This window comes from Hibiscus syriacus, unplaced genomic scaffold (genome assembly GCF_006381635.1).
Source record: "Hibiscus syriacus cultivar Baekdansim isolate YM2019G1 unplaced genomic scaffold, ASM638163v2 tig00116996_pilon, whole genome shotgun sequence".
NCBI classification, from domain to species: domain Eukaryota; kingdom Viridiplantae; phylum Streptophyta; class Magnoliopsida; order Malvales; family Malvaceae; genus Hibiscus; species Hibiscus syriacus.
In genome coordinates, this window is record NW_024063512.1 from 1615176 (window position 1) to 1637336 (window position 22161).

At 34.9% G+C, this 22161-nt stretch overlaps 3 protein-coding genes and 1 pseudogene across 3 annotated transcripts; all 4 read left to right on the top strand.

Moving 5' to 3' along the window:
* Positions 1-4563: 4563 nt before the first annotated feature.
* Positions 4564-6390, top strand: LOC120193592 (annotated as a pseudogene).
* A 7927-nt stretch (positions 6391-14317) lies between these two features.
* LOC120193703 (zinc finger CCCH domain-containing protein 12-like) lies at positions 14318-16439 on the top strand. Its single transcript, XM_039196138.1, has 2 exons — positions 14318-15361; positions 15989-16439. The coding sequence occupies exons 1-2, from the start codon at positions 14584-14586 to the stop codon at positions 16273-16275; spliced, it is 1065 nt and encodes a 354-aa protein (XP_039052069.1). The 5' UTR covers positions 14318-14583; the 3' UTR covers positions 16276-16439.
* A 453-nt stretch (positions 16440-16892) lies between these two features.
* Positions 16893-17902, top strand: LOC120193705 (RING-H2 finger protein ATL29-like). Its single transcript, XM_039196139.1, has one exon. The coding sequence runs from the start codon at positions 16956-16958 to the stop codon at positions 17895-17897; it is 942 nt and encodes a 313-aa protein (XP_039052070.1). The 5' UTR covers positions 16893-16955; the 3' UTR covers positions 17898-17902.
* A 2254-nt stretch (positions 17903-20156) lies between these two features.
* On the top strand, positions 20157-21906 carry LOC120193706 (transcription factor bHLH71-like). The gene is made up of 3 exons (XM_039196140.1): positions 20157-20657; positions 21080-21505; positions 21795-21906. Exons 1-3 carry the CDS (start codon positions 20256-20258, stop codon positions 21891-21893), a joined length of 927 nt encoding a protein of 308 aa, XP_039052071.1. The 5' UTR covers positions 20157-20255; the 3' UTR covers positions 21894-21906.
* The last annotated feature ends 255 nt before the right edge of the window (positions 21907-22161 follow it).

Sequence of the window (22161 nt, forward strand, 5' to 3'; positions counted from 1 at the left end):
TTTCTTAAGGGGGAGAGATTTGTAACATCCCAAAATACGGGTTAGTGACTAAATTGTAAAACTTCAGAATTTGGTGATTAAAGTAGAATAATTGAATAATTCAATGATTTATCTAGAAGGATTGTTAGTAATTATTAAAAGAATTAAAGGGCAAAATGGTCGTTTAACCATTAAATGATTAAATTGTATTATGTTGAGGATATATACGGGGGGAAAATGATAAGAAGAATATCTCTTATTCTCCTCTTTGTTCTTCCATACGAGAGAAAGCCACAACAAAGGTGAGTTTTCTATTTTCTTGGTTATTTGTTGTTTTAAAAGTTGGGTTATGATCACTAGATGATAATTAAGCTTAAGGAAAGCTTAATTTGTTCTAAAACAAAAAGATGAAGAAGTTATAAGAGATTTAAGAAAACGAGTTTTTATATGAAATCATGGAAAATAGTTGATAAGTTGAATTTGAAGTTAAATTTGACTTGTCACCATGCTAATTAAGGAATATGAAGTGTTAGAATGGTATTTAGAACATATTGAAATTTGAGTATGATTCTTGAATTATATATGAAGGATAGGATTTTGAAGTTATAGATGATTTTCATGGATATAAGTTGGTTTAGGTAATGGTAGTTGAGTTTAATGACATGATAGGGGTTTAAAATAGAAGAATTAAGTGAAGAATTGATGATTTTCGGGGTTAAAATACAATTTCTGGGTAGAGGGAATCGATACCCTATGAAGGGAATCGATTCCCCCTCTTGGACGAAAATTCCAGAATGTGCAGGGGGAACAGATTCCCCCTGGGGGGTATCGATTCCCCCTAAATGAAAAAATGGAATTTGATTCATTAAACCGTTTTAAGTTATTAACATCAAGTTTAAAGTTTAGGCTTCTGATAGTTGTTTTGAAATGATATATTTATGTAGATATTGAGCCTAAACAAGTTCCGGAATAATTAAAGGATTATAATCGAATCAAAGCAAAGCTAAGGTGAGTGCAATTTTAATTGTACTTATATTATTGAACGAACATTGGCTTGCGATGAGCCAATGATGGAGTTACTATGGTAAGAAGTGACTCCTAAAATGTTATTTGATATGTGATTCTTATATGTACATGAATACATGATATGCATAAACATAAGAGTATGAAACATAAGATATATGATATGATATACATGATTATATGCATATGTGATATATGCTATGAGATATGACCAATGTGAAATGAAATAAGCTATGTGAATATATGAAATGACATATGAATATGCAATATGTGATATGATATGAAATATTTGGTTACACATACATGTGGTATGTGACAGAAGAGAAAGAACAAGTGATGAGAAATATATTCATAATAAATGCCCATAGTATATGATACGAGAGCTATAGGTATAGTTGGCATGCCAAGAGTCGAGGGTATTGTAGTTCTTCGGGATGTAGTCCTTCGGGCAACAACAACAGCAATTGAAATATAAATTAAAGTGAAAGTGATGCAAAAATGTAAGTTTCATGTGTGCATGACTTGATTATATATGTCCTAGGAAATATATCCATGCATATTGAAATATCATGATCAAATGGTAAGAATGCATTTTCATGAATCTACTGTTACATGTTTATTTATTGCCTCACTAAGTCTATGACTTAGCGTGTAAGTGATTTATACGTAGGTACCAAGAAACGTGAAGAGCAAGAATAGAAGTGGCAAGGACAATATTATTACTAGAAGATCAGATCAGAAGTAATCGACAAAGTATGTATTTTGTTGTGTATAGAGTGTTGGCATGTAAGAAGTCGTTAATTATGAGTACTCTGATCAAGTTTGTATTTTGTGGTCTCTTTTATGTAAATTAAAGTATTTTGTTTTAAACAAGTTTTAAATTCCCTGGGGTTTTTCTTTAAGTGTCAAGGTTTGAAAAGTCAATGTGACACCTCAGACTCGTATTCGGGTCAGGTACGGGTTGGGGTGTTACAGAAATATCAGACATAAATTATCACCTTCACATCAAATGGGAGATTACCAACAAAAGCAATCCTCTTGTTATCATAGAGAGGAACATTCTCTGCTTTCAACTTTTTCCTCGGAGGGCATGCTCTATCAACACGAATGTGATTACTGCAATCTATATCCATGATAGCATCTTCACTTTAAGCATTATAGTTGTTCAGACATCAATAATAACAAAGACCTGAACTTTCAACATTGCCATCTAAAGGACCTAAATTTAGGTTGTCTTGGTTCCTCCCTTTCTTTATTTCCGAGCGTCTGATGCTTCTTTGCTTGAAACCAAGGTCGTCATTTCAACCTTCTCTTTCTCATTTCGCTTAACGTAACACCCCAAATTAGGGGTAAAATTACGAGTTATAGAAATTTATAAACAGTTTTAGAAAGTATAAAATATTAGGCAACCTATTCTTGAATTTACCCACTTCCTATTAAAGTTGGAAAATAAACATCTCCCCGATCGTTTTCTCCAGTTGAAAATAAAACCATCAAAATTATCTCCCCCACCGACCCTCTTTGTCACTTGATTCCACCATCTTCCAGCCACCATTCATCTCTCCGAAACTATCAATAGACTCACCGTCGAACGGTGAACAAAACCAGACTCTTAGCCCATCATGAATTGTCGTTGTTCGATGTGAAACTCACCAGGAAGTTTCATCGAAAACCATCCATCACCTAGTGTATCTTCGTCGATTCCGATCGCGTCTGGCATTGTTTTGACTCACTGCACTCACCGTCGTTATACGCTCAAAACTTGACTGATTTTGTTCGGCTTCGACGCGCTGTAGCCGATCACCGATATGGGTAAGTTACCAATCGATTTTTTATTATTTTGCGTTGTAATCTGAGATGATTTTGGTTTGTTATTGGTGTTCGTTGTTTTCCGGTTAATCAGTCATCCAAACCGACCTTTGTCACTGTCGCACGCGTTGCCACTCACCGGCAGGGCGCGTGGACTTACTCTGCCAGCTCTATAAATATTCTAGAACCGGTCCAGCCAGTCTGGACCAGTATGAACCGACCCAACCCGACCCGTCTGCCCGACCATCTTGACCCGACCCTAACTATTTTGACCTAACCCGAACTGTTAACCGGTTAAACTATTGACTTTGACCATGTCAACCCATTGGTCATTGACTTTGACAAAAAAATCAACTTTTTCAAAAAGGTCTTATTTTATGTTTTTCGACGTCCTGGGTTTGAATCTGAAGTCTGTTTTTCCAAATTCGCACCTGGCGAGCTGTTTTTCATTGTTTTATCTTCGGATTCAAGTTGGTTTCTAAATTAAGTTCAGTTTCTGATGTAAATTTGGTTGTTTGGCACCCGAGGGATTATTGGACGTTGAATTCAAGTTCGAGAGTGATCGAATGGAGTTTAAAAGGGTTGATCGATATGGCACAGAAATCAAGGTAATATTCTACTATCATTTGTATGCTTTTTAGAACCAATTGATAATTGGTACGAGCATGCATGGAATTGATTAGTCCATTAGATGTAATTAATTATCATTGGATTGAGGTGGAAATTGGATTAAGGACAGAACACTGTAAAAGCCTAAGACGACTCGAAAAAGAAATAGGTAGAATGACCGAGAATAAACCTCAGATCAATGATTTAATCAATAAATCTCTGAATGTGTAAATTCAAATTAATCTTGTTAAAGGTTAAATGTTGGAAATTTTTGGATATGAAATTACCGAAAAGAGTGCCATATATAAATTATGAAAATACCCCTAAAGTGTAAAATGACCAAAATGCCCCTAAAGTGTAAAGTGGCCTAAAGTACCTCTAAACCCTGGAATAACTAATACCCTCAGCTCTGAAATGAACAAATCCACCTCGAATATCAATATGACTTTATTATTATGACTAAATTGAACTGAACGAAAGTATCATATGTATCCTAATTTTAGAAACGTCCGAATTAATCTGAAAAACTCTGAAATGACCGGGATAGACTTGATTACTAAATGAACTAAGTAGCCTCAATAACTGAGGATTAAGTAAGTGATTTGGATAAGTCTAGAAACGCGGATGAACTTTCATGATGTATTGTCCCTATGGGTTAAGAACCACAAATCAAGTACGTTGACATTTTCTGATATTGTTGCAACATGGAAATGAAATAAAGACCATTGGGATATCTGTTCGATACCTTAAGATATATCCAACGATAATTCTGAAGGTGATCTATGGGTAAAAATTATTGGTATTTGTATACACTCGTTTTTGTCCGAATTTTAAAAAAATTATTTTTTTATTTTAATAACATTATTATTTATTATTTTATTTTATTTTATTTTGCAGGGCCCATATTCAATCCTATTTCCAACAAACTCTCCACTATTCCACTACCCACTATCATCTAAAATGTCCACTCAAACACTACCCAAACAACTTTTCCCTTCCTTAGGCCCCACCACACATAACCATTCCTAAATTTAAAACAAATGCAGCCCACGTGCTTGAGGGAGGGGATATTTAAAATCCTTTTCACTTAATAGAATTTGAGAGGTGACCAATCATTCGTGGAGACATGCCTTACAAGTAGCAATGGAAGCATCTGCTTTAAGTTTGGTTAATGCTACTTTAAATTGGGTCACTTTGGCTTTGGATGCCCCCTCTGCCCGAGCTGTAGTGTTTGGAGCATGGTTTTCAGAACCGGACCGGTTAGAGAACCGGTCATGTTATCAGTTCACTGGTTCAACCGATCGAATCGATTTGATCGGTCGGAAAAACCGGAAGACGTAATAATTATTTAAAAAATTAAATAAAAATACTAAAAATATTTAATAAAAAATAATTTTTTATATTACAAGTCATATTCAAAGCAAGTCATAACATATATAAGTTAAAAACCATAAAATCAAGTGAAACAAAATGATTTAAATTAACTACAACATAATATTTAAGGTAAAACATATTAAATAATAAATATAATTATATAACTATAATTAAAAAATAAATTTGGTGTTAAAAAATCATAACAAAATGATATTGTTTGGTTTAATTTTTTTTTAAACAATTCCACATGGCTAAGAAACATAGAAGAGCATCCCAAAAGTCTAAAGAGTAAAAATATGAGAACAAAACAATCTCACATTGCTAAGAAACATAGAAGCGCATCACAACTAACTTCTATAAATAATAGAGGTAATTTGGCATTCAAAATCATGGAGCCTTTTGGTGAGCATTGAGTGAACTATTCTTTCACTTCAATCAAGCTCGAATTTTAGGCTTCAATCGAGCTTCTAATTTTTTTTTGAGTTCAAGCCTTTTTGAGTTCAAGTTTCAATATTATATTTCGAGTTTGAGTTGAACTTGATAATTTTTAGCTTGTGAGTTTGAGTTGAGTTGAGCTTACTTTTAAAGTTTTCAAGTTCGAGTCGAGCTCAACAATACTCGAGTTCGACTTGGCTCGTTTAACAAACAACGTTGTTTGGTTTAATTTTTTTTAAAAAAAAACAAAAATCCCTGTTTTTTTCAGTTTTCAGCCGGTCCGATTCGAACGGTTCAGCAGTTTTGGCCGGTTCACTAATAGTGGTTCAACCGGTTTAGATTGAACCGGACTAAGCAACGGTTCCAGTTGAACTGGTTGAACCGGCCGGTCTGGTCCGGTTTTCAAAAGAGAGGTTTGGAGTCCACATAGGCGGGCATTTATTCGTTGAGGTTCTTCTTTTGGTGGTTATTCTTTTTATGCTTTCGCAAAAAAGTTACAAGCCTCCTAAGTGACCATTAACTAAGAAGGAAATAGACGAACTCTATGATGAATGGGTCCCGAAATCTCTTATTCTTCCTATTACAGAAGAGATGCAGAGTGAACCCCCGGTGCTGGAAAGTGCTGCAGAGCCTCATGCTAGAGTCAATGGAAAAGAAGTTGTGAACTTTGCTTCTGCAAATTATCTTGGATTTGTGGGGCATGAAAAGTTGCTTGATTCTTGTACCTTTGCACTGGAGAAATATGTTGTCGGTTCTTGTGGTCCTCGTGGATTCTACGGAACAATTGATGTCCACCTTGATTGTGAGGCCAGAATAACAAACTTTTTGGGAACGACTGATTCCATCCTCTATTCTTATGGGCTCTCCACCATGTTCAGTGCAATCTCATGTTTTTTTAAAAAAGGCGATATAATTGTTGTGGATGAGGAGGCAGAGATACAACGCTTCTGCGAGGAAGTTGGGATAACCAAGCGAGTGTTCGTCGTTTGGTTGAACAATAACTGGCACCAGAGATATATGCGTCCTAGTACATGTCATTTGGCTCAAGAATGGGAGATGATTAATGATATAAGAGCTGATATGCAGTTGGAATTGCAGCGATCCGTCAGACAAGAAGTCTCTACGGCTTTGAATCGTTCAGCTGGTGAAAAAGGTTCATAAATCCTTCCAACATTTCTTACGTGGAAAGCATTGTTTCATATTTTTTGTGGTCGTTTTGATTGTTTATATGTACTTTAATTTGTAACAATTTGATCCCTACTGATAATTTATCTTTTTTGCAATTAAACCCTTTTAACTTCTTATTTTTTTCTTGCAGCCCGTAATTAATGTCAATTAAGCCTTTAATGTTTAGTTCCTTTCAATTTAATCCTTTAATTCGAATTTTATTTTTTTTCTTTTATTTCATTTTCACTATTAGTTTATTAGCCCTTTTAATATTATTTTATTTTATTTTTTATTCCTACTGTTAACATAATTTTATTTATTTTTTTCTAATTTTTTAAAATCTTTTTTTAACCTTTTTTCCTCTTTTTATTTAATATTTATTTATTTTTTTAATTTAACATTCTTTCTTAACTTTTTCAGTAGTAATTTCAATCGATCAAAGGTGAGCAATTTGAATTGAATTTTTAAATTTTAATTTTAATTTTCTCAACTAAGACAACCGACAAATTAATTGGTACCGAAAGGGCAGTACAAGGGTGCTAATCATTCCTTGACTGTAACCAACTCCCGAACCTGACACATTTCTGGTGAAACGCAGATCAGGTAAGATGGTGTCCGACCCACCTAAATTCGTTTTAAAATGGTCGGTGGCGACTATAACCCAATTATTTCAAGTCGAAGCCCAATTCCGGGTCCAAACGAAAGACGGTCGCGACAGTATTAAATAGTGAATACCCTAGAAGGGCAACGAATTGACCGATTGACATGCATTAGTTCTGGGAGTTGTTCAGCTCGAGATACTCGATATTTCGATAGATAGACACATCATAAATTTCGTTCTGAATCTTCGTTTCTCTCTTACTCGAGATACTTTGATGCAAAGGATTATGAATACCTTTATGATTATTTAGTGCCTCCGAAAAAAGTCCCAAAACTATGAGTTTGATAAATCACATTCTGAATAACTGATTGTTCTGTCAGTTTATAAACTCTTTCAATAGTGATTTTAATTTCCAACATTCTATCGATATACTGAAGATCCGTGTTTCTCTGCCCGATAAGATTATCCAGTATCTCTGAATAATATCTAGAACCTCTAGTGTGTTCTCTGATCACATGAATATTTTCTCTAATTTCTGATATCTTTATTTACTGACTAAAAATGTTTTATTTGGGGTACTCTAGGATCTGGTATGAAGACTCTGGCAGGTTCAGTCGCTGCGGGTAATTACTTGTATAGGTTATGCATCGACCGGTAATTCCTATCTCTGGTAGGTTCAGTCGCTGTTGGTAATTCATTTTATAGGTTCAACATCGACTGGTAATTCCTTATGGACCTAGGGCGACCCTTGGGTAGGCTTTGAGGCCCCGAAAATCTTTTTTGGGTAGGCTCTCAGGCCCCAAGGTGCTCCTTTAGGATACGTAGTTCTGGGGAGCTACATATGACGTTCGGTTGGAGGGCCTACTATGGTTTTGAAAACATGTTTTAAATGGTTATTGTTTTAAAAAGATATGTATATTTTCACTGGTTTTGTGGGAACACACTAGATATCCTATTCTGATCTCCTAAAACCAAACATTCGAAATATTTCCCTCAGAACTGAAAGCTTATTGTCTGTTGCTACCTAAGATATCAGTGGGACCTCAGCTCAGCCTAAAAATCTATAGATGTCTGAACCAATAAGGAATCATATGCTTATATGTTATCTGCATATTCTTCAGCATCATCTAGTAGTTCTGTATTACTGAGCTTCCCAAAGCTCATTCTGTTACTCATCTTTTCAGGTTAAGAGAATTGAATCAGTGCAGCTATCGATATCAGTAAGAGAGTACAACCGACGTTGCTTGTGGAGTACAATGTATATGTTTAGGGGGCATGTAGGTTGTATTTTGTTTTTATATCTGAGTCTGAAAATCTGTTTTATTTCTAAATACTGGTAAATTTTACTTTTGTATTTATAAATGGTTTTATTACTTTACGTGTTTTAACAGAAATTTTATTTTTTTTCGTGATTTTTACGGTGGGTCACTCCGGTGTCCCTAATGTGACACCCCGGATTGGATCGGGTCACCCGGATTGGATCGGGTCACCCGCATCGGTCTGAAGGGGTTACACTTCCCATGCTTCAACTCCGATGAACCCGAATCCAATGAATCGATATTTTTAGAGTCATCAACGAATTCAATGGGTTTTCTTTTGAATGGATTACCATCGGAGAAAAGGGAAGATTGAGCTGAAACGGTGTCTGATACGGCCACCGGTACCGGTTCTTTAGATTTCTTCTTATCCATGATTGAGGCGAGCAGAGGAAGATTGAGAGAGTAATAATTTTAATGAATCTTCCTTGGTCGAAGGGCTAGACAACTTGGTTCATTGCTAAGAAAAAGCCTATATAAATCACTCTTCTTTTCATTCTCTTTGATCTCCAAATGATTCGAATCAAATCTTTCATACGTATTCTTAATGATGAATTAAACGTCTGTTTCATACGAAGTTGAGGTTATGTGAACGATTTAATCCCTAAACAGCTTTGTTTACTTCATAGATTCAGTTTTTCTGTTTCTTTCTCTCTTATTTTTTATGGTTGGTTTGTTTTGTTTCTTCGTCGTTCTCTCCATCTGTTACTGATATTTTCGTTAAGTTGAATGAATGGTTGAAACCCCATTCTTCATTCAAGATGAGACAGCGTTTATTATTTCTATTTTCGTTTAGTTTTAGTTTAATTTATGAGTAAAATATCATGTATTAGTTATGTTTTGCATTACATCCATATGTTTTATATGATTTTTATTTTCATAATTAATTAATTATTTAATAAATGTTTATATAATTTTGTGTAGATTATAATAATTCTAAACGAAAATAAGAAAATTTAGAAAAAACAATGAAATGATTGAATTAAAAACGAAACTTTTGAATATTAATACTCATAAACTTCATAGAATCAAGTTCCGTGTGAATTTAAAATGATGGGAGTTAATCTAATATTAAAATTCAAGATTTTTCAAATATTGAATTCCTCGGCCATATCATTTACTGCAAAACTTATTTCTGACCTCATAGTCTTAATGTATAGGTTTGAAAGAAATTTATTTTACTGAAACACTTTATAACTTTATTTTATTTTGGGTTCTAGGAGTAACAATTATACTTATTTGAAATATTTATTGTTAAATAGTTTAAAATTTTTAAAATAGATATTAATATTTATAATTATTCTAGATTTATAAAACAAATTGTATGCTTTATTTTCTTCATAAATTAATAATTTTTTTAATTAAAAGATGTTTATGCTTTAGTTCTTTAAGTAATAGAGATTCAATTATTCTTTTATGTTCTTTATTCTCCTATATATATATATATATATATAGTTGGTACAACAATTGTTACAAATAGGGGTGTAAATGAGCCGAGTCAAGTTTGAGTATTACTGAGCTCGACTCGACTCGAAAACTCTGAAATGGAGTTCGACTCGAAAACTCGCAAGGTTAAAATTTTCAAGCTCGACTCAAACTCGAAATCCTGAACTGAAGCTCGAGAGTAGCTCGAAAAGGCTCGAAATAAAAAAAAATTCTTAAACTTAACTCGATTGAAGCCTCAAACTCAAATATAAATTTTAAATATATGAAATCTTACTGTATTTTTAAAAAAAAATCAATATATAAATATTAATACTATTAATAATTTTTAAAAAAAATAAAATCTTAATATATTATATTTTCGAGCTGCTCACGAGCTTTTCGAGTCGAGTATCGAGTAAGTCGTTTTGGCTCGTTAAGAAATCAAGTCGAGTCCATTCGATCCGAGTATTTATCGAGCCTTGATCGAGTCGATCCCGAATAACTCACGATCTGTCTCATCTCATTTACAACCCTAATTACATCATCAACACGTCAACGCCTTTGGTGTCAGCTTCTAACAAGTGAGTCAGCTCTGCAGGTGGGGTAGGCAGGCTGATGGTGGGGTGGGCAGGCTGATGAACTCTTCCTTCTAGTTAAATGTGCGTTTGGTTCACAGAATGTAATAATATTAGTGAAAATGTAAGATTATCAGGGAATATGATTACTAGGAATGTTGTATTTTGTGTTTGGTTGGTTTAACGGGAATGTAAGATTATCGTGTTTGGTTAAAAGAATAAAATATTATTAAAATGTATATTAGATCAAATTGTCCTTATTATATATTTATTTTTTTAACAAATTAAAAAATATTTATATATTTTCTTTCAAAAATTTAAATTCATAAAATTTATATATATATATATATATATATATAATTTTTGATTACATAAAAAGATTTAATGAAAATGTAAAATTTTATTTTAATTATTGAATTTTATATGATATTTTAATTATAGAATTTTTTATAAATTTAAAATAATTTAAAGATAAATTTGTAATTTAACCTTTATAGAATTTCTATTATTCAATGACAGAATAAGAATATTTAAAAAAATAATTTTAAGAATATTTTAATCCAAAACGCCAGTAATCTAATAATACATAAAGAAATAGAGGTAATGTCATTCCCGGTAATATACCCAAAAAAATATACTATTGATAATAAAACATTATCGGTAATAAAATTTCCGACCAACTAAACATGAAAATATGGATTATATTACATAGGAATCTCACGTTCCTTAATCCAAACATCCCCAAATGCCATATTGACCAACTGATCCGCACACCTATTTCCTTCGCGCCAAATCACTCACCCAGCCTTCCAATGGGAGTTCCTGCCAATCCCTTCTTAACGTGTCGGTTTGTTGATCATCTGTCTGGCCATCCTTCAAAAGGTCGACTACCCACTTAGCATCCATCTCAACGATTAGGTTATTTGCTCTAAGGGACTTGGTTAAAATCAATCCCTGACGTGCGCTCCAAGTTCCGTTGTTGCGTTGTTCGTTTGCCCTATACGTAACATGAAACCTCATAACCACACTCCGTTTTCATCCCGGATAAGACCCCCTGCTGTCGCTAAGCCTGACGTTGCCTTATAAGCCCCACCCCACCAGTATTCAGAATCCATGACCCTTTCGGTGGTTTCATCCATTTTATCCATCGTGGCTCATTCGTTATCGTTCTGTGAGTAGCCGTGTAAGCTAGCTTGGTATCTCTAGCCAACTTCCGGGCGTAAGAAATCAATTGATCCGTTCTATTCTCTTGTTCGATAAAATCTTGTCGTTTCTACCCCTCCATAGACCCCAGACTGTCGTCATGAACAACATGCCCCATTCTATCTCATCCTCCGTTTCACCACACGATCGACTGTTCCTCTACATCCAGCTTTTCATATCTCTAGATCTGAATTGGTTATCAAAGCGATGGGCTTCCAGCTCTCTCCAAACATCCTGCGCTAATCTACACTTCCGTAGAACATGTTCGATTGTCTCAACTGCTTCTGCACACTCATTACACGATATATAAATTATGAACATCCTATAAATATATCCTTTCAACTACCAATAAAAGATAAATTATATGATTTATAAATTGTCTATTTTAAAGTTTAGAGATTTTATTTAGAGTGTAATAAATTAGGGTTTAAATTTAAAATTTAGAATATAGAGATAGGCCTGTAAATGAACTGAACGTTTAGCGAACCGTTCATGAACCATGCGGCGGGAAGTTCGTTTATGTATGTTTATTTATTAAATAAATGAACATGTACAAGATTTTGTGTTCGTTTAATTAAACGAACGAACATGAACATAGGTCTTGTTCGTTCATTTACGTTCGTGAACGTTAGGTTATGTTCGTTTATGTTCGTTTGGTTATGTTCGTTTATGTTCATTCATTTATGTCTAACCCAATCTTCTTAAATCAATTTTGATGATCAATTTGTAAGTATCTTAAAAATATTAATTAATCTGATATTCTGATGACCAACTCCATAATTAATCCAATTTTATTTGGAGATTAAATCCAATATGTTAACCCGTGAGGCACTTCGCACCTATATTCATTTTCTCCCTTTTTTTCCCAAACCCTAGTGTTCACTGGAGAGTGGAGACAATCTCTGAAAGCTTCAAAACAAGTTATATTATAGTGCAATCTGAATTTTTACATGTCTGTTTTCATCTCTTTCTTTGTTTTATTTGACTTAATAGTTGATATGTAAAGTTATTGCGAGTATCTTCATATCTAAAACTCAAGAAAACATCATACTTCTTTCTAGAAATAGATGAGAATATAAACGTAATAATCGGAAGTATATGAGCATCATTAAAGAAAAAAATATATAGAATTTGTCAGAAAACAAAACAAAGGTTTCTATGCAATTTCTGAAAAAGAGTGTAATAGCGGAAGTAATGGGTTTTTCAAGAAGAACTTATTAATAAGTAGAAAATACACTTTGATAATGAACTTTTGTTTTCATAGTTCTTGTGTGACCTTAGTTGTGGAGTATACTTTAGGTACGTTAAAATTTTAAATGGTGGTTTAACAATAATATCAGTTACAATATGTAACATCGAATGGATTTCGGATCTATGTGATTGCCTTGTAGTTCAATTTCTACCGTTCGAAATCTTTATGATGTTAAATTTTCTACTCTGCCAACGAAAGGACCATTATTAACAAACATCACTAAAGTCTGATATTGATGTCACAAAACTTTTAGCCGACGAATTTATTAGAATAACGTAGTGGAAAATGATTGTTCATATGTAATCATGGACCACTAAGATAAATGTTATAGCGTTAAATTAAAGTCGTGCAAATCATTTAATATCTTTAAAAGATCGATCAAAATATTTGATATCTTCAAACATTTCATCACTGCTAATAAGCTCTTACACTATTTATCATTGTAGAATTGGTTGATTTGCATTGTCGACTATTTTTCATGAAAGAACAATGGAAGGTAGGGTCTCCAACGTTTATGTTCGTGTTCATTTATGTTCGTGTTCGTTTATGTTCGTATTCGTTTATTTATTAAATGAACGAACATGAACAAATTATATTCCTTAATAAACGAACATGAACAAAAAAATTTGTTCGTTTATGTTCGTGTTCGTTTATGTTCGTTTATTTATTAAATGAACGAACATGAACATACCTCCGTTCGTGTGCGTCGGTTCGTTTACTTGTCTATACAGAGATAATGTAAGATTTTAACTTTAAGATATTAAAATAAATAAATTATATAAAATAAATTTGTTTTCAAATATTTATCTTTAATAAAAAGCAATAAAAAAAGACTAGCTTTTTCCCCCTAAAAAGTAATCATTACTTATTTGTATTAATAAATACATCAATTTATACTTACAATTATTTAAGCACATTTATGAAATTTGGAAACTAAAATGTTAGTGTAGTAAAATATAAGGATAAACTATGTGAATAGTCTCTTTTATTTTAAGATATTATTTGGTTATCAATTTAAAAATGAAGGATACATGATCCTAACGTTATTGATCTATTCGATTTTAATCCCTAACATTACTGATTCATTCGATTTTAGTCCCTCAGCAATTAACTCTCGTTCGATTTTGATCCCTCAGTTATGTAACATATTCTTTAAGAGTTAATGGCGGAGGGACTTAAACTAGACAAATCAATAGTGTTAGGGACAATTTACCCTTAATTTTAAATTAGTGATCAAAGTCAGAGAAACCCTAAATAAAATGGACTATTCGCATAGTTTACCCTAAATCCTCCTTTTAACATAGAAAAAAATTGAGATAAGAAGGTAAAATGAGAGGAAAAAAGACAAAAGCGACGAGTTTACGCATGGTTTCTTTATGAGTTTACCTCTCCTTCAGACTCTGCTTGCAGAGGGTGTCTCTAATCTTCTATTTCATACATAAAAAGATAATACTTCAGTTTTTACACCTTCATTGTCTTCATCATATTTTTAATGTTGTAGATCTATCTCCGATTCTTTCGTCTGACTTTCCCCTTTCCCTTTATTTCTGTTCTTGTTTGATCTATTGCAGCTGTTTCCATTCTTCTTCTTATATTCCATGAAAAAAAGTTGGAAATTTTATGTAGATTTTAGTATCTTCGGATGTGTAACCGGATACCAATTTCTCAAATCATTAAAATCTCACATTTTAACTTCAGTTTAATCCAATCGATGTAATTTTAGCTTCTGGGTACATCTACTCCACGTTTTCTTATTAAAATTAGGGCTTTTTTTAAAATAAAAAAAAAGTTCCTTTTTGATCATCCTTAAATAACATGGATTACGGTAGAGAAAATGTAGTTCATGTGATTCCCACAAATGGACCCGATAATTGGGTTCCAAATTCGACAGACCCTTCAGTTTGGGCAACGGAAGAAGATTACCGTGCTTGGAACAACGAAGAAACATCCACAAACTCCAGCTACGACCGAAGACAACCTCAATCATGGTCCAATTCCGAGCTGCCACCGAACAAGAAACCAAGAAATTCCCAGGATTTAAATTCCAGGTCCAAAGCCATAGGCAAAATGTTTTTCAAGACCAAGCTTTGTTGCAAGTTCAGAGCCGGTACTTGCCCCTACGTTACAAATTGTAACTTCGCTCATAGCATTGAGGAGCTCCGACGCCCTCCTCCTAATTGGCAAGAAATAGTGGCTGCTCATGAAGAAGAGAAAGGGATTTCGTCAGAGCCAAGAGAAGAATTCCAGATTCCTTCTTTGGGGTCTAATATTTTTCCAGGGGAAACGCAGAGGTCGTACAAGGGAAGGCATTGCAAAAAGTTTTACACAGAGGAAGGGTGTCCTTATGGTGATAGTTGCACGTTTTTGCATGATGAGCAATCGAAGAATCGAGAGAGTGTAGCTATAAGTTTAGGACCTGGAGGGTTCAGTAGTGGTGGTGGGGGAGGAGGAGGTGCTGCTAGTGGCGGTGGCGGTGGCGGGAATGTTTCGAATGTTAAGCCTTCTAATTGGAAGACCAGGATTTGTAATAAGTGGGAACTTACTGGTTACTGCCCATTTGGAAATAAATGTCATTTTGCACATGGAACTGCAGGTATGGTTTATTCATTGATTGATTGAGTAATCGATTTTACTTTCTTTTAATCCCCTTTCGGTTTAGATTATGGAAATCATTTATGGCTGTAACTTGTCAGCTGAAAAGCTCCTATTTAAGGACAAGTACCATTAATTTTCAGTTCCCTCGGGTATGCTAGAATTCTGCTTGGTGAGCATGCTTCTCTGTTGCTTTTGTTTTGAAGTGGCTAGAATTCGAATTTAAAACCAGTACGATTTTACTTTTTCCTGGATGGCAGCCATACTTTTTTATCAATGAGTATCAAGCACATTGAATGCTAGTTGATGTTGGACTGTTATCATGGTGGTATGCACTTGTTAAGTGAGAATCATGAACTTAGTACTTACTGTAGGCATATGCTTGTAGCCTTGTTATTACCGTGCCTTTGAAATTCGAGAACCTTGGTCGCACTTCTACTTTTAAATTTAACTTAAAGCCTGTGCTCCATTGATGAGTAGCTAACCTGATAGATGTTTTTGTTGTTTATTTGTAGTTTTTATTCTAGTTGCGGGCATCTTCTGTTTATTTTATTTGATAGAAATAAGGTTTATATGGATTTTGGTCTCCTTTTGCTATAGGGATATATGTTTTTTTGTGTGAATGCAGAGTTACACCGATACAGAGGGTCCGTTGCAGATACAGAGGTTAAGGATTCTTCTGCTGCCCCTTCTGATTCAAATCAAGTGGTAGGAGGAGTTCCTTCAAAGACTCCAACAGATACTATGGCTGCATTAATCCCTTCAGTTTCACATTCAGATGTTTATCATCTCGGAGTTACTTCACAGTGGACATCTATCGTACTCCAGAAACCAGGACAGAGAACTCTCCACAAATGGAAAGGTCCGGATAAAATTAGTCGGATATACGGAGACTGGATCGATGATATTGAATAAACACCGTTCTTTCAAGAGCCGAGAAAAACAAAAAAGGAAACGAGAGCTGAGAGCTGAAATTCCTTCCACTAAGAAACTTTTCCTGGGAAAGTGAATAATTTTAGATATTCCTAGGACAGTTTGTGTCATGTACCCTTCAGCTTATTCACATCTCGGCTGCATAATTTTTATGTATGAATATTTCCTCCCTGGCTGAGGATATGAAGCTTGTGCGACTGCTGTAGACTTTGCCCTTATCAAATATGAATTAAATGTCTCTTTTTAATCTGAAAAAAAAAAACTTTATATCCATTATGCGAAATTTATCATAACTACAAGCTAATTTGCAGCCATGGCCTCTCTAATAAAAGAAAATTTCAAGTTAAAATCTTCGTAATTACTAGGATTAGCCAGCTAATTAGATGGATTAGTACTAAAAGCAAGTTTAGAAATGATACTTCGGTACTTGGCTTGAACCAGAACCAGAACAAGAGTACTGTCCGTAACCAAATACTAAATACGGAATGTTGTGGTTTGAATAATCAATAATAGTAAACAGAGTAAGTCACACAAAGGACTCGCTCAATAGCCATAAATATAATGCTTACCAAGCATTAGCTTTCATATTGACACATTGACATGCTGCCTTGTTATTCTCTTCTTTCTCCGCAACAAAAAAAAAATCTTTTTTTCACTCGTCGATGAAAATTTACGATGCCGGAGCGATCTACATTCCGGTCATTGCTGCCCTTTTTATTTCTCTGTCACCGTCTTCCGGTTATGCCAAACCTTTCTCCTCACCAGACTTCAACTTGCCACCTCCAATAACAATAGCTGTAATTTTCCTCGTTTCGTTCTTCTTCGGTTTCTTAACATTATACTTTTGTAGATGTATGGTGGAAATTCTTCTACGCCTATGGCATAATCGGCATAGCCCTTCACCTCCTGTCAATATTGCTTCCACGGCAGGTGAAATCATGAATAACGGCCTTGATCCTGAACTAATACAGACTTTTCCAACATTCTATTATTCCACTGTCAAAGAGTTCCGAAGCGAAAAGTATGGCCTAGAATGTGCGATTTGTTTGGAAGAGTTCAACGACGACGATATGCTTCGACTTTTGACGATTTGTTGTCATGTTTTCCATAAAGGGTGTGTTGATCTTTGGCTAGAATCACACAAAACTTGTCCAGTTTGTCGTGGGGAATTAGATGTGCCAAGGAAATCATTCGAGAAATCCCCTCTATTTGTTCGTAGCAATTCCATGCGTGAAATGGTAACAAATCAAAGTTCAGTAGAAGATTCCGTTTGTATCAACATTAAAGATGATAACGACAACAAAGTCGACAGAACAGAAGACGAACCAGAAGCCGCTTCAAGTACAAGTGAAGAACAATTTAGGAGACGTGAAAGGATGGAAAAATTTTCAAGGTCACATTCCACGGGGCATTCCATAGGTAGGAATAGAGAAGATGATAGATACACTCTTCGATTACCTGACGAAGTCAAAATAAAACTTGCTAGTGGACACCACGCTGTAAAAAGTTGTATTGTCTTTGGTGAATTCACGAACCCGTTGAACGACAGGAACAGCGGTTCCAGTGAAGCATCGGAGACTCGCCGAGGAGATCAACTTGGATAAAAGAAAAAAAAAGCACTGTGATCTTGACATTGTCTTAGGAAATTCTGATATGAATTACTACAAGCATTGCGTGACATTATGTTAGGAAATTCTGATATCTATACATACATATATACCTTCCTTGAACCGATAATTAGAGATAAGATTGAGTGAACTGGAATCAATTCAATTCAGTCATAAAATGTGTATGTTCCAAACAAAGTTGCAGGATTTCGTATCTGCATTTGCCTTTATCAAGCAGTGTGTGGTGCCTTTCAGCAGTTTCAGCAAGTGCCAGCATTTCACTGTTACCGTCTATTGAGATATGCTCCATGGTGAAATGATTACAACAAATATAGCAACTTAATAACAGGAGGTTTTTCATACTTTTATTTACAGTTCACACAAACAGAGGTAATTTTTTGAGGTTACCATGGAGTAAAATTTTACATCAAGTATACAAATTTCCTGTTACACGACTTGCCTGTCTAACGCTGGTAAGGCATTTTCAAAAGCACTGAAATTTCTATGTATGACCAAAACAAAAAACAAAAATTTTCTATGTATGGCCATACCATCCACCATAGGTGAACTGTAAATGCTTACAAAGATGCTTGGTGTTACGATTGATGGGCCACAAAAGGCAAAAATAGAAAAAGAAAAAGCCAAAAAGTAAGAGAATAATTTTCAAATTCAACTTATGTATAACATCATCGTTTTCAAACCAGGCAATGGTGACATTAGATAGGCATTAAGGCTTCAAAGCATGTAAGAAAATATCGAGCATGACCATGATCATGCACATGCATGCATATGTATATATCATTTAACACATTTCGTAGCTTTAGTATATAGATGTCTATTGGTAATCGTACAAATTATTGGAGTATTTGAGGTGTAGAGTGTAGACATGGTCATATATTTATATAAAAGAACTAAAAGACTAGCAGAGAGGAAAGCTAGGCAAAGCTTAGCCCAATCAGTATGAATTACGAGAGGTAAAAGCAGAAAAAAGGGAAAAGGTAAGAGATTAGATTATGGAAGACTGCAGAACTTTTGTACTACTTTTTAAGTATAGTAAGCTGACGGTCACATGGATTACCCTGCAATGTGTCTGACAAAATTGGTCCATGACTGGTCCACCTCCATCAGTCCTCTTCACCGGTACTTAAGCGCACATCCCTCTGTGGCCAAGTTATACATGAAAAACATTATTGTTTTGGTTGGAAAATTGAAGATTAAAACTGGGTTTTGATTGAAAATAAGCACCACTTTATTGCTTTCATGTTCTGCTAATGTGTTGATATCACTTTGATCATCTTGTTTTGATGTTTGATGCAAAGTAGCAATTCCACCTAGACTAATCAATGATTGACATTCTGTAATAAGTAAAATTTCAGCACATCATGAGCAAAAAGTGATTACATATGTCTGTCGGCACTTTTCTTTCAATGCTTCACTTGATGGATATTCGTATATATGCATTAGTATAGATACATGTATAATTTGGTGGTTATGACGATCATTGCAATAGCAGAGAGGATTTGCTGGTGCATGAACAGAGATCGAGGGGGAAGGGATATGCACGGGAGGCTAAATGGCTAGTCCATTGTGCAGCTTCCATTTCATGGATTTCTGATCACTTGCATCAAAAGCTGCCGTGTCGATAATTGACATCACGGTTTGGTTGGGGGTGGTGATGATGGTTCATTAAAATGCTTTTAAAAAACACGTCTTTTTTTAACCTAAGCCTATGCATCATGGGTTTTTTCAGTACTCTGCAGATTCTCACATTTCCATATGTATTTTCTTGCATGTTTCCGATCATTGGCAAGTCGAATGATAAACAGCCTAGGTAAAACCCAATTTCCATGAAATCAAACAAGTAAACTAATGGGTTGTCATTTGTCAAGCACATGATAAGTATGTAAAAAATATATAATGTGTGTGAGAGAATCTAGAGTGAGTGCTTGAGCCAGTCCATTCAACACAGATTTGAATGTTGAAATGAAGAGTAGCTTTTAACCAGCTGGTTTTTGTGTTGTTGGTATGCATATTTCTATATAGATTTGGGTCCCCCCACCAGCACACTCTCTCCACTGCCAGAGGCTTTGCCAGTGTTGTCAGCATCTATGAGAATCGTGAAGACAAACCCAAAATCTAAAACAGGGTTTAGAGTTTTGAGTTTCTTTCTTGCCCCTTTCACGTGTACCGTATCTCTCATTTTAACCTCTTGAATATAAATAAATTTGCCCTTAAAAAACCAAAAACCATCTTCATTTTAACCTCTCGCGTTCTCTCTCTCTCTCTCAAATTTTGTCTCTTGGAGAAACTAGAATTGCAGTTCATATTGTTTGTGCTTCTGCAGATTTTACAGAAATGACGCTTGAAACCCTTTCTTCCAATGAGCTCTTGAACTTCGTTATCTATGATACTATATCTGCAACCCCATACAGCAGCAATAACTCTTTCGTCACCACTTTTTTAATGGAAAATAGTCTCACTTCCCAAGAACAAGCTAGAAGTACCGCTTTGAATTGCTCTCCAATGGTGGCGACTCTTCCTCCACAATGCAGCCGCTCGACAGCAGCGGAGCGGAGGACAAACCTGGCGGTTCAAGGGAGGAAAAAGAGGAGGAGAAAGCCAAGGGTTTGTAAGAACAAAGAAGAGACTGAGACTCAAAGAATGACTCACATTGCTGTTGAGAGAAACAGGCGAAAACAAATGAATGAGCATCTGGCTGTTCTACGCTCGCTCATGCCTGAATCTTATGTCCAAAGGGTATCGTCTTCTTCTTTTCATTTCATCTTTTAATCTTTGGATTATTCAAACATGCATAGTTAGTTCATGGATTGTTGAATCCGACTGATTGAAGTCTAAAATTGAATTATAATAGTTCAGACTTCAGACCAAAAAGAAAAAGGTTGAATAATAGTTCAGCAACATGTTGCTGCAAAATCTATCAGAGCTTGTCAAGGGTAAAAAGTTTCAACTAGAATTGGCAAATTTTTAAAAGAAATCTATTATTGCCGCCTTCTTTTCTATTGGATTTTCTTTTGTTTGCTAGTCGTGCAAAAGCTGAGATCATACAAGAAAAAAAAACTGTCGCTCTATATTATGGTAAATGGTAATATCAAGGATTCTGCAAAAATGAGTTTTTTGCCTTTGTTTAACATAAATGAGACTATTTTCTGCATGTGTAGGGTGATCAAGCATCCATAGTTGGTGGTGCCATAGAGTTTATGAAGGAGCTTGAGCATCTTCTGCAAACCCTTGAAGCTGAAAAGCTTCGGGTACTGCAACAAGTAAGACTAGAAGCTGCCAATGAAGAAGAAACCACCAACACCAACACCAAACTGTTGTCGTCACCACCATTTTCACAGTTTTTCATGCATCCTCAGTACACCTGGTCTCAGATCCCTAACAGGTACACATCAAAGACAAAGGCATCAACGGCGGATATTGAGGTGACATTGATCGAAACTCATGCCAATCTTCGAATCCTCTCACGAAGAGGTCCCACGCAACTTTCCAAGCTTGTTGCAGGTTTCCATTCACTTTACCTGTCCATCCTCCACCTCAATGTCACCACCATGGATCCATTAGTTCTCTATTCCATCAGCGCCAAGGTATAATAGCAATTAGCAACCATATGTTTTGTTATTAGTATTGCCATATAGTATGGTTTTCTTCAGACATCCTACGAATACAAAGAGATGGACATCTTCAATTATTGTCATATGGGGGAATGTACAGATACTGTCTTTTCCTCTCGTATACTTTCGTTTTTTCTCCTTGAAATGGCAAAATGTCATTTTCCGTAATTTTAGACCAACCCTGCTTAGTTATTTTATCTTCATGTATAATTGAAGAAAACCATGGAGTTTTGGGCTAAAATTCGATACATTCTGAATGCAGGTTGAAGAAGGATGCCAACTCAGTTCAGTAGATGACATAGCAAGGGCAGTTCACCACATGATCGGAATAATTGAGGAAGATGCCTCTGCCTTATGTTGATCGATCCAAATCACCAAAATGCCACCCACTTTTTTTTCATTTTTATTTTTGGGTCTGGGTTTGGATTATGTTTAAGAGTTTCTGCAATTTTTTTACTGCCATTGTATGTATGTAGGTTGAGTCAATGTAGTAGTAGTATGTTTGAAATATATAGAACTTTGTTACTACTTAATGTTTACATTTAAATGTCAATGGGATCGTTGTTGAGGTCTCATGCATGCCTACATGAACCACGGTTGATTCTTCTTAAATATTTTAAATTTTTGGA

Excerpts from the sequence above, each read along its gene's own strand:
- LOC120193706 (XM_039196140.1), top strand. The coding sequence starts at position 20,256 with ATGACGCTTGAAACCCTTTCTTCCAATGAGCTCTTGAACTTCGTTATC. Across the intron at positions 20,658-21,079 it reads CTGAATCTTATGTCCAAAGG|GGTGATCAAGCATCCATAGT; the intron begins GTATCGTCTTCT and ends CTGCATGTGTAG. Across the intron at positions 21,506-21,794 it reads TCTATTCCATCAGCGCCAAG|GTTGAAGAAGGATGCCAACT; the intron begins GTATAATAGCAA and ends TTCTGAATGCAG.
- LOC120193703 (XM_039196138.1), top strand. The coding sequence starts at position 14,584 with ATGGATTACGGTAGAGAAAATGTAGTTCATGTGATTCCCACAAATGGA. Across the intron at positions 15,362-15,988 it reads TTTTGCACATGGAACTGCAG|AGTTACACCGATACAGAGGG; the intron begins GTATGGTTTATT and ends GTGTGAATGCAG.
- LOC120193705 (XM_039196139.1), top strand. The coding sequence starts at position 16,956 with ATGAAAATTTACGATGCCGGAGCGATCTACATTCCGGTCATTGCTGCC.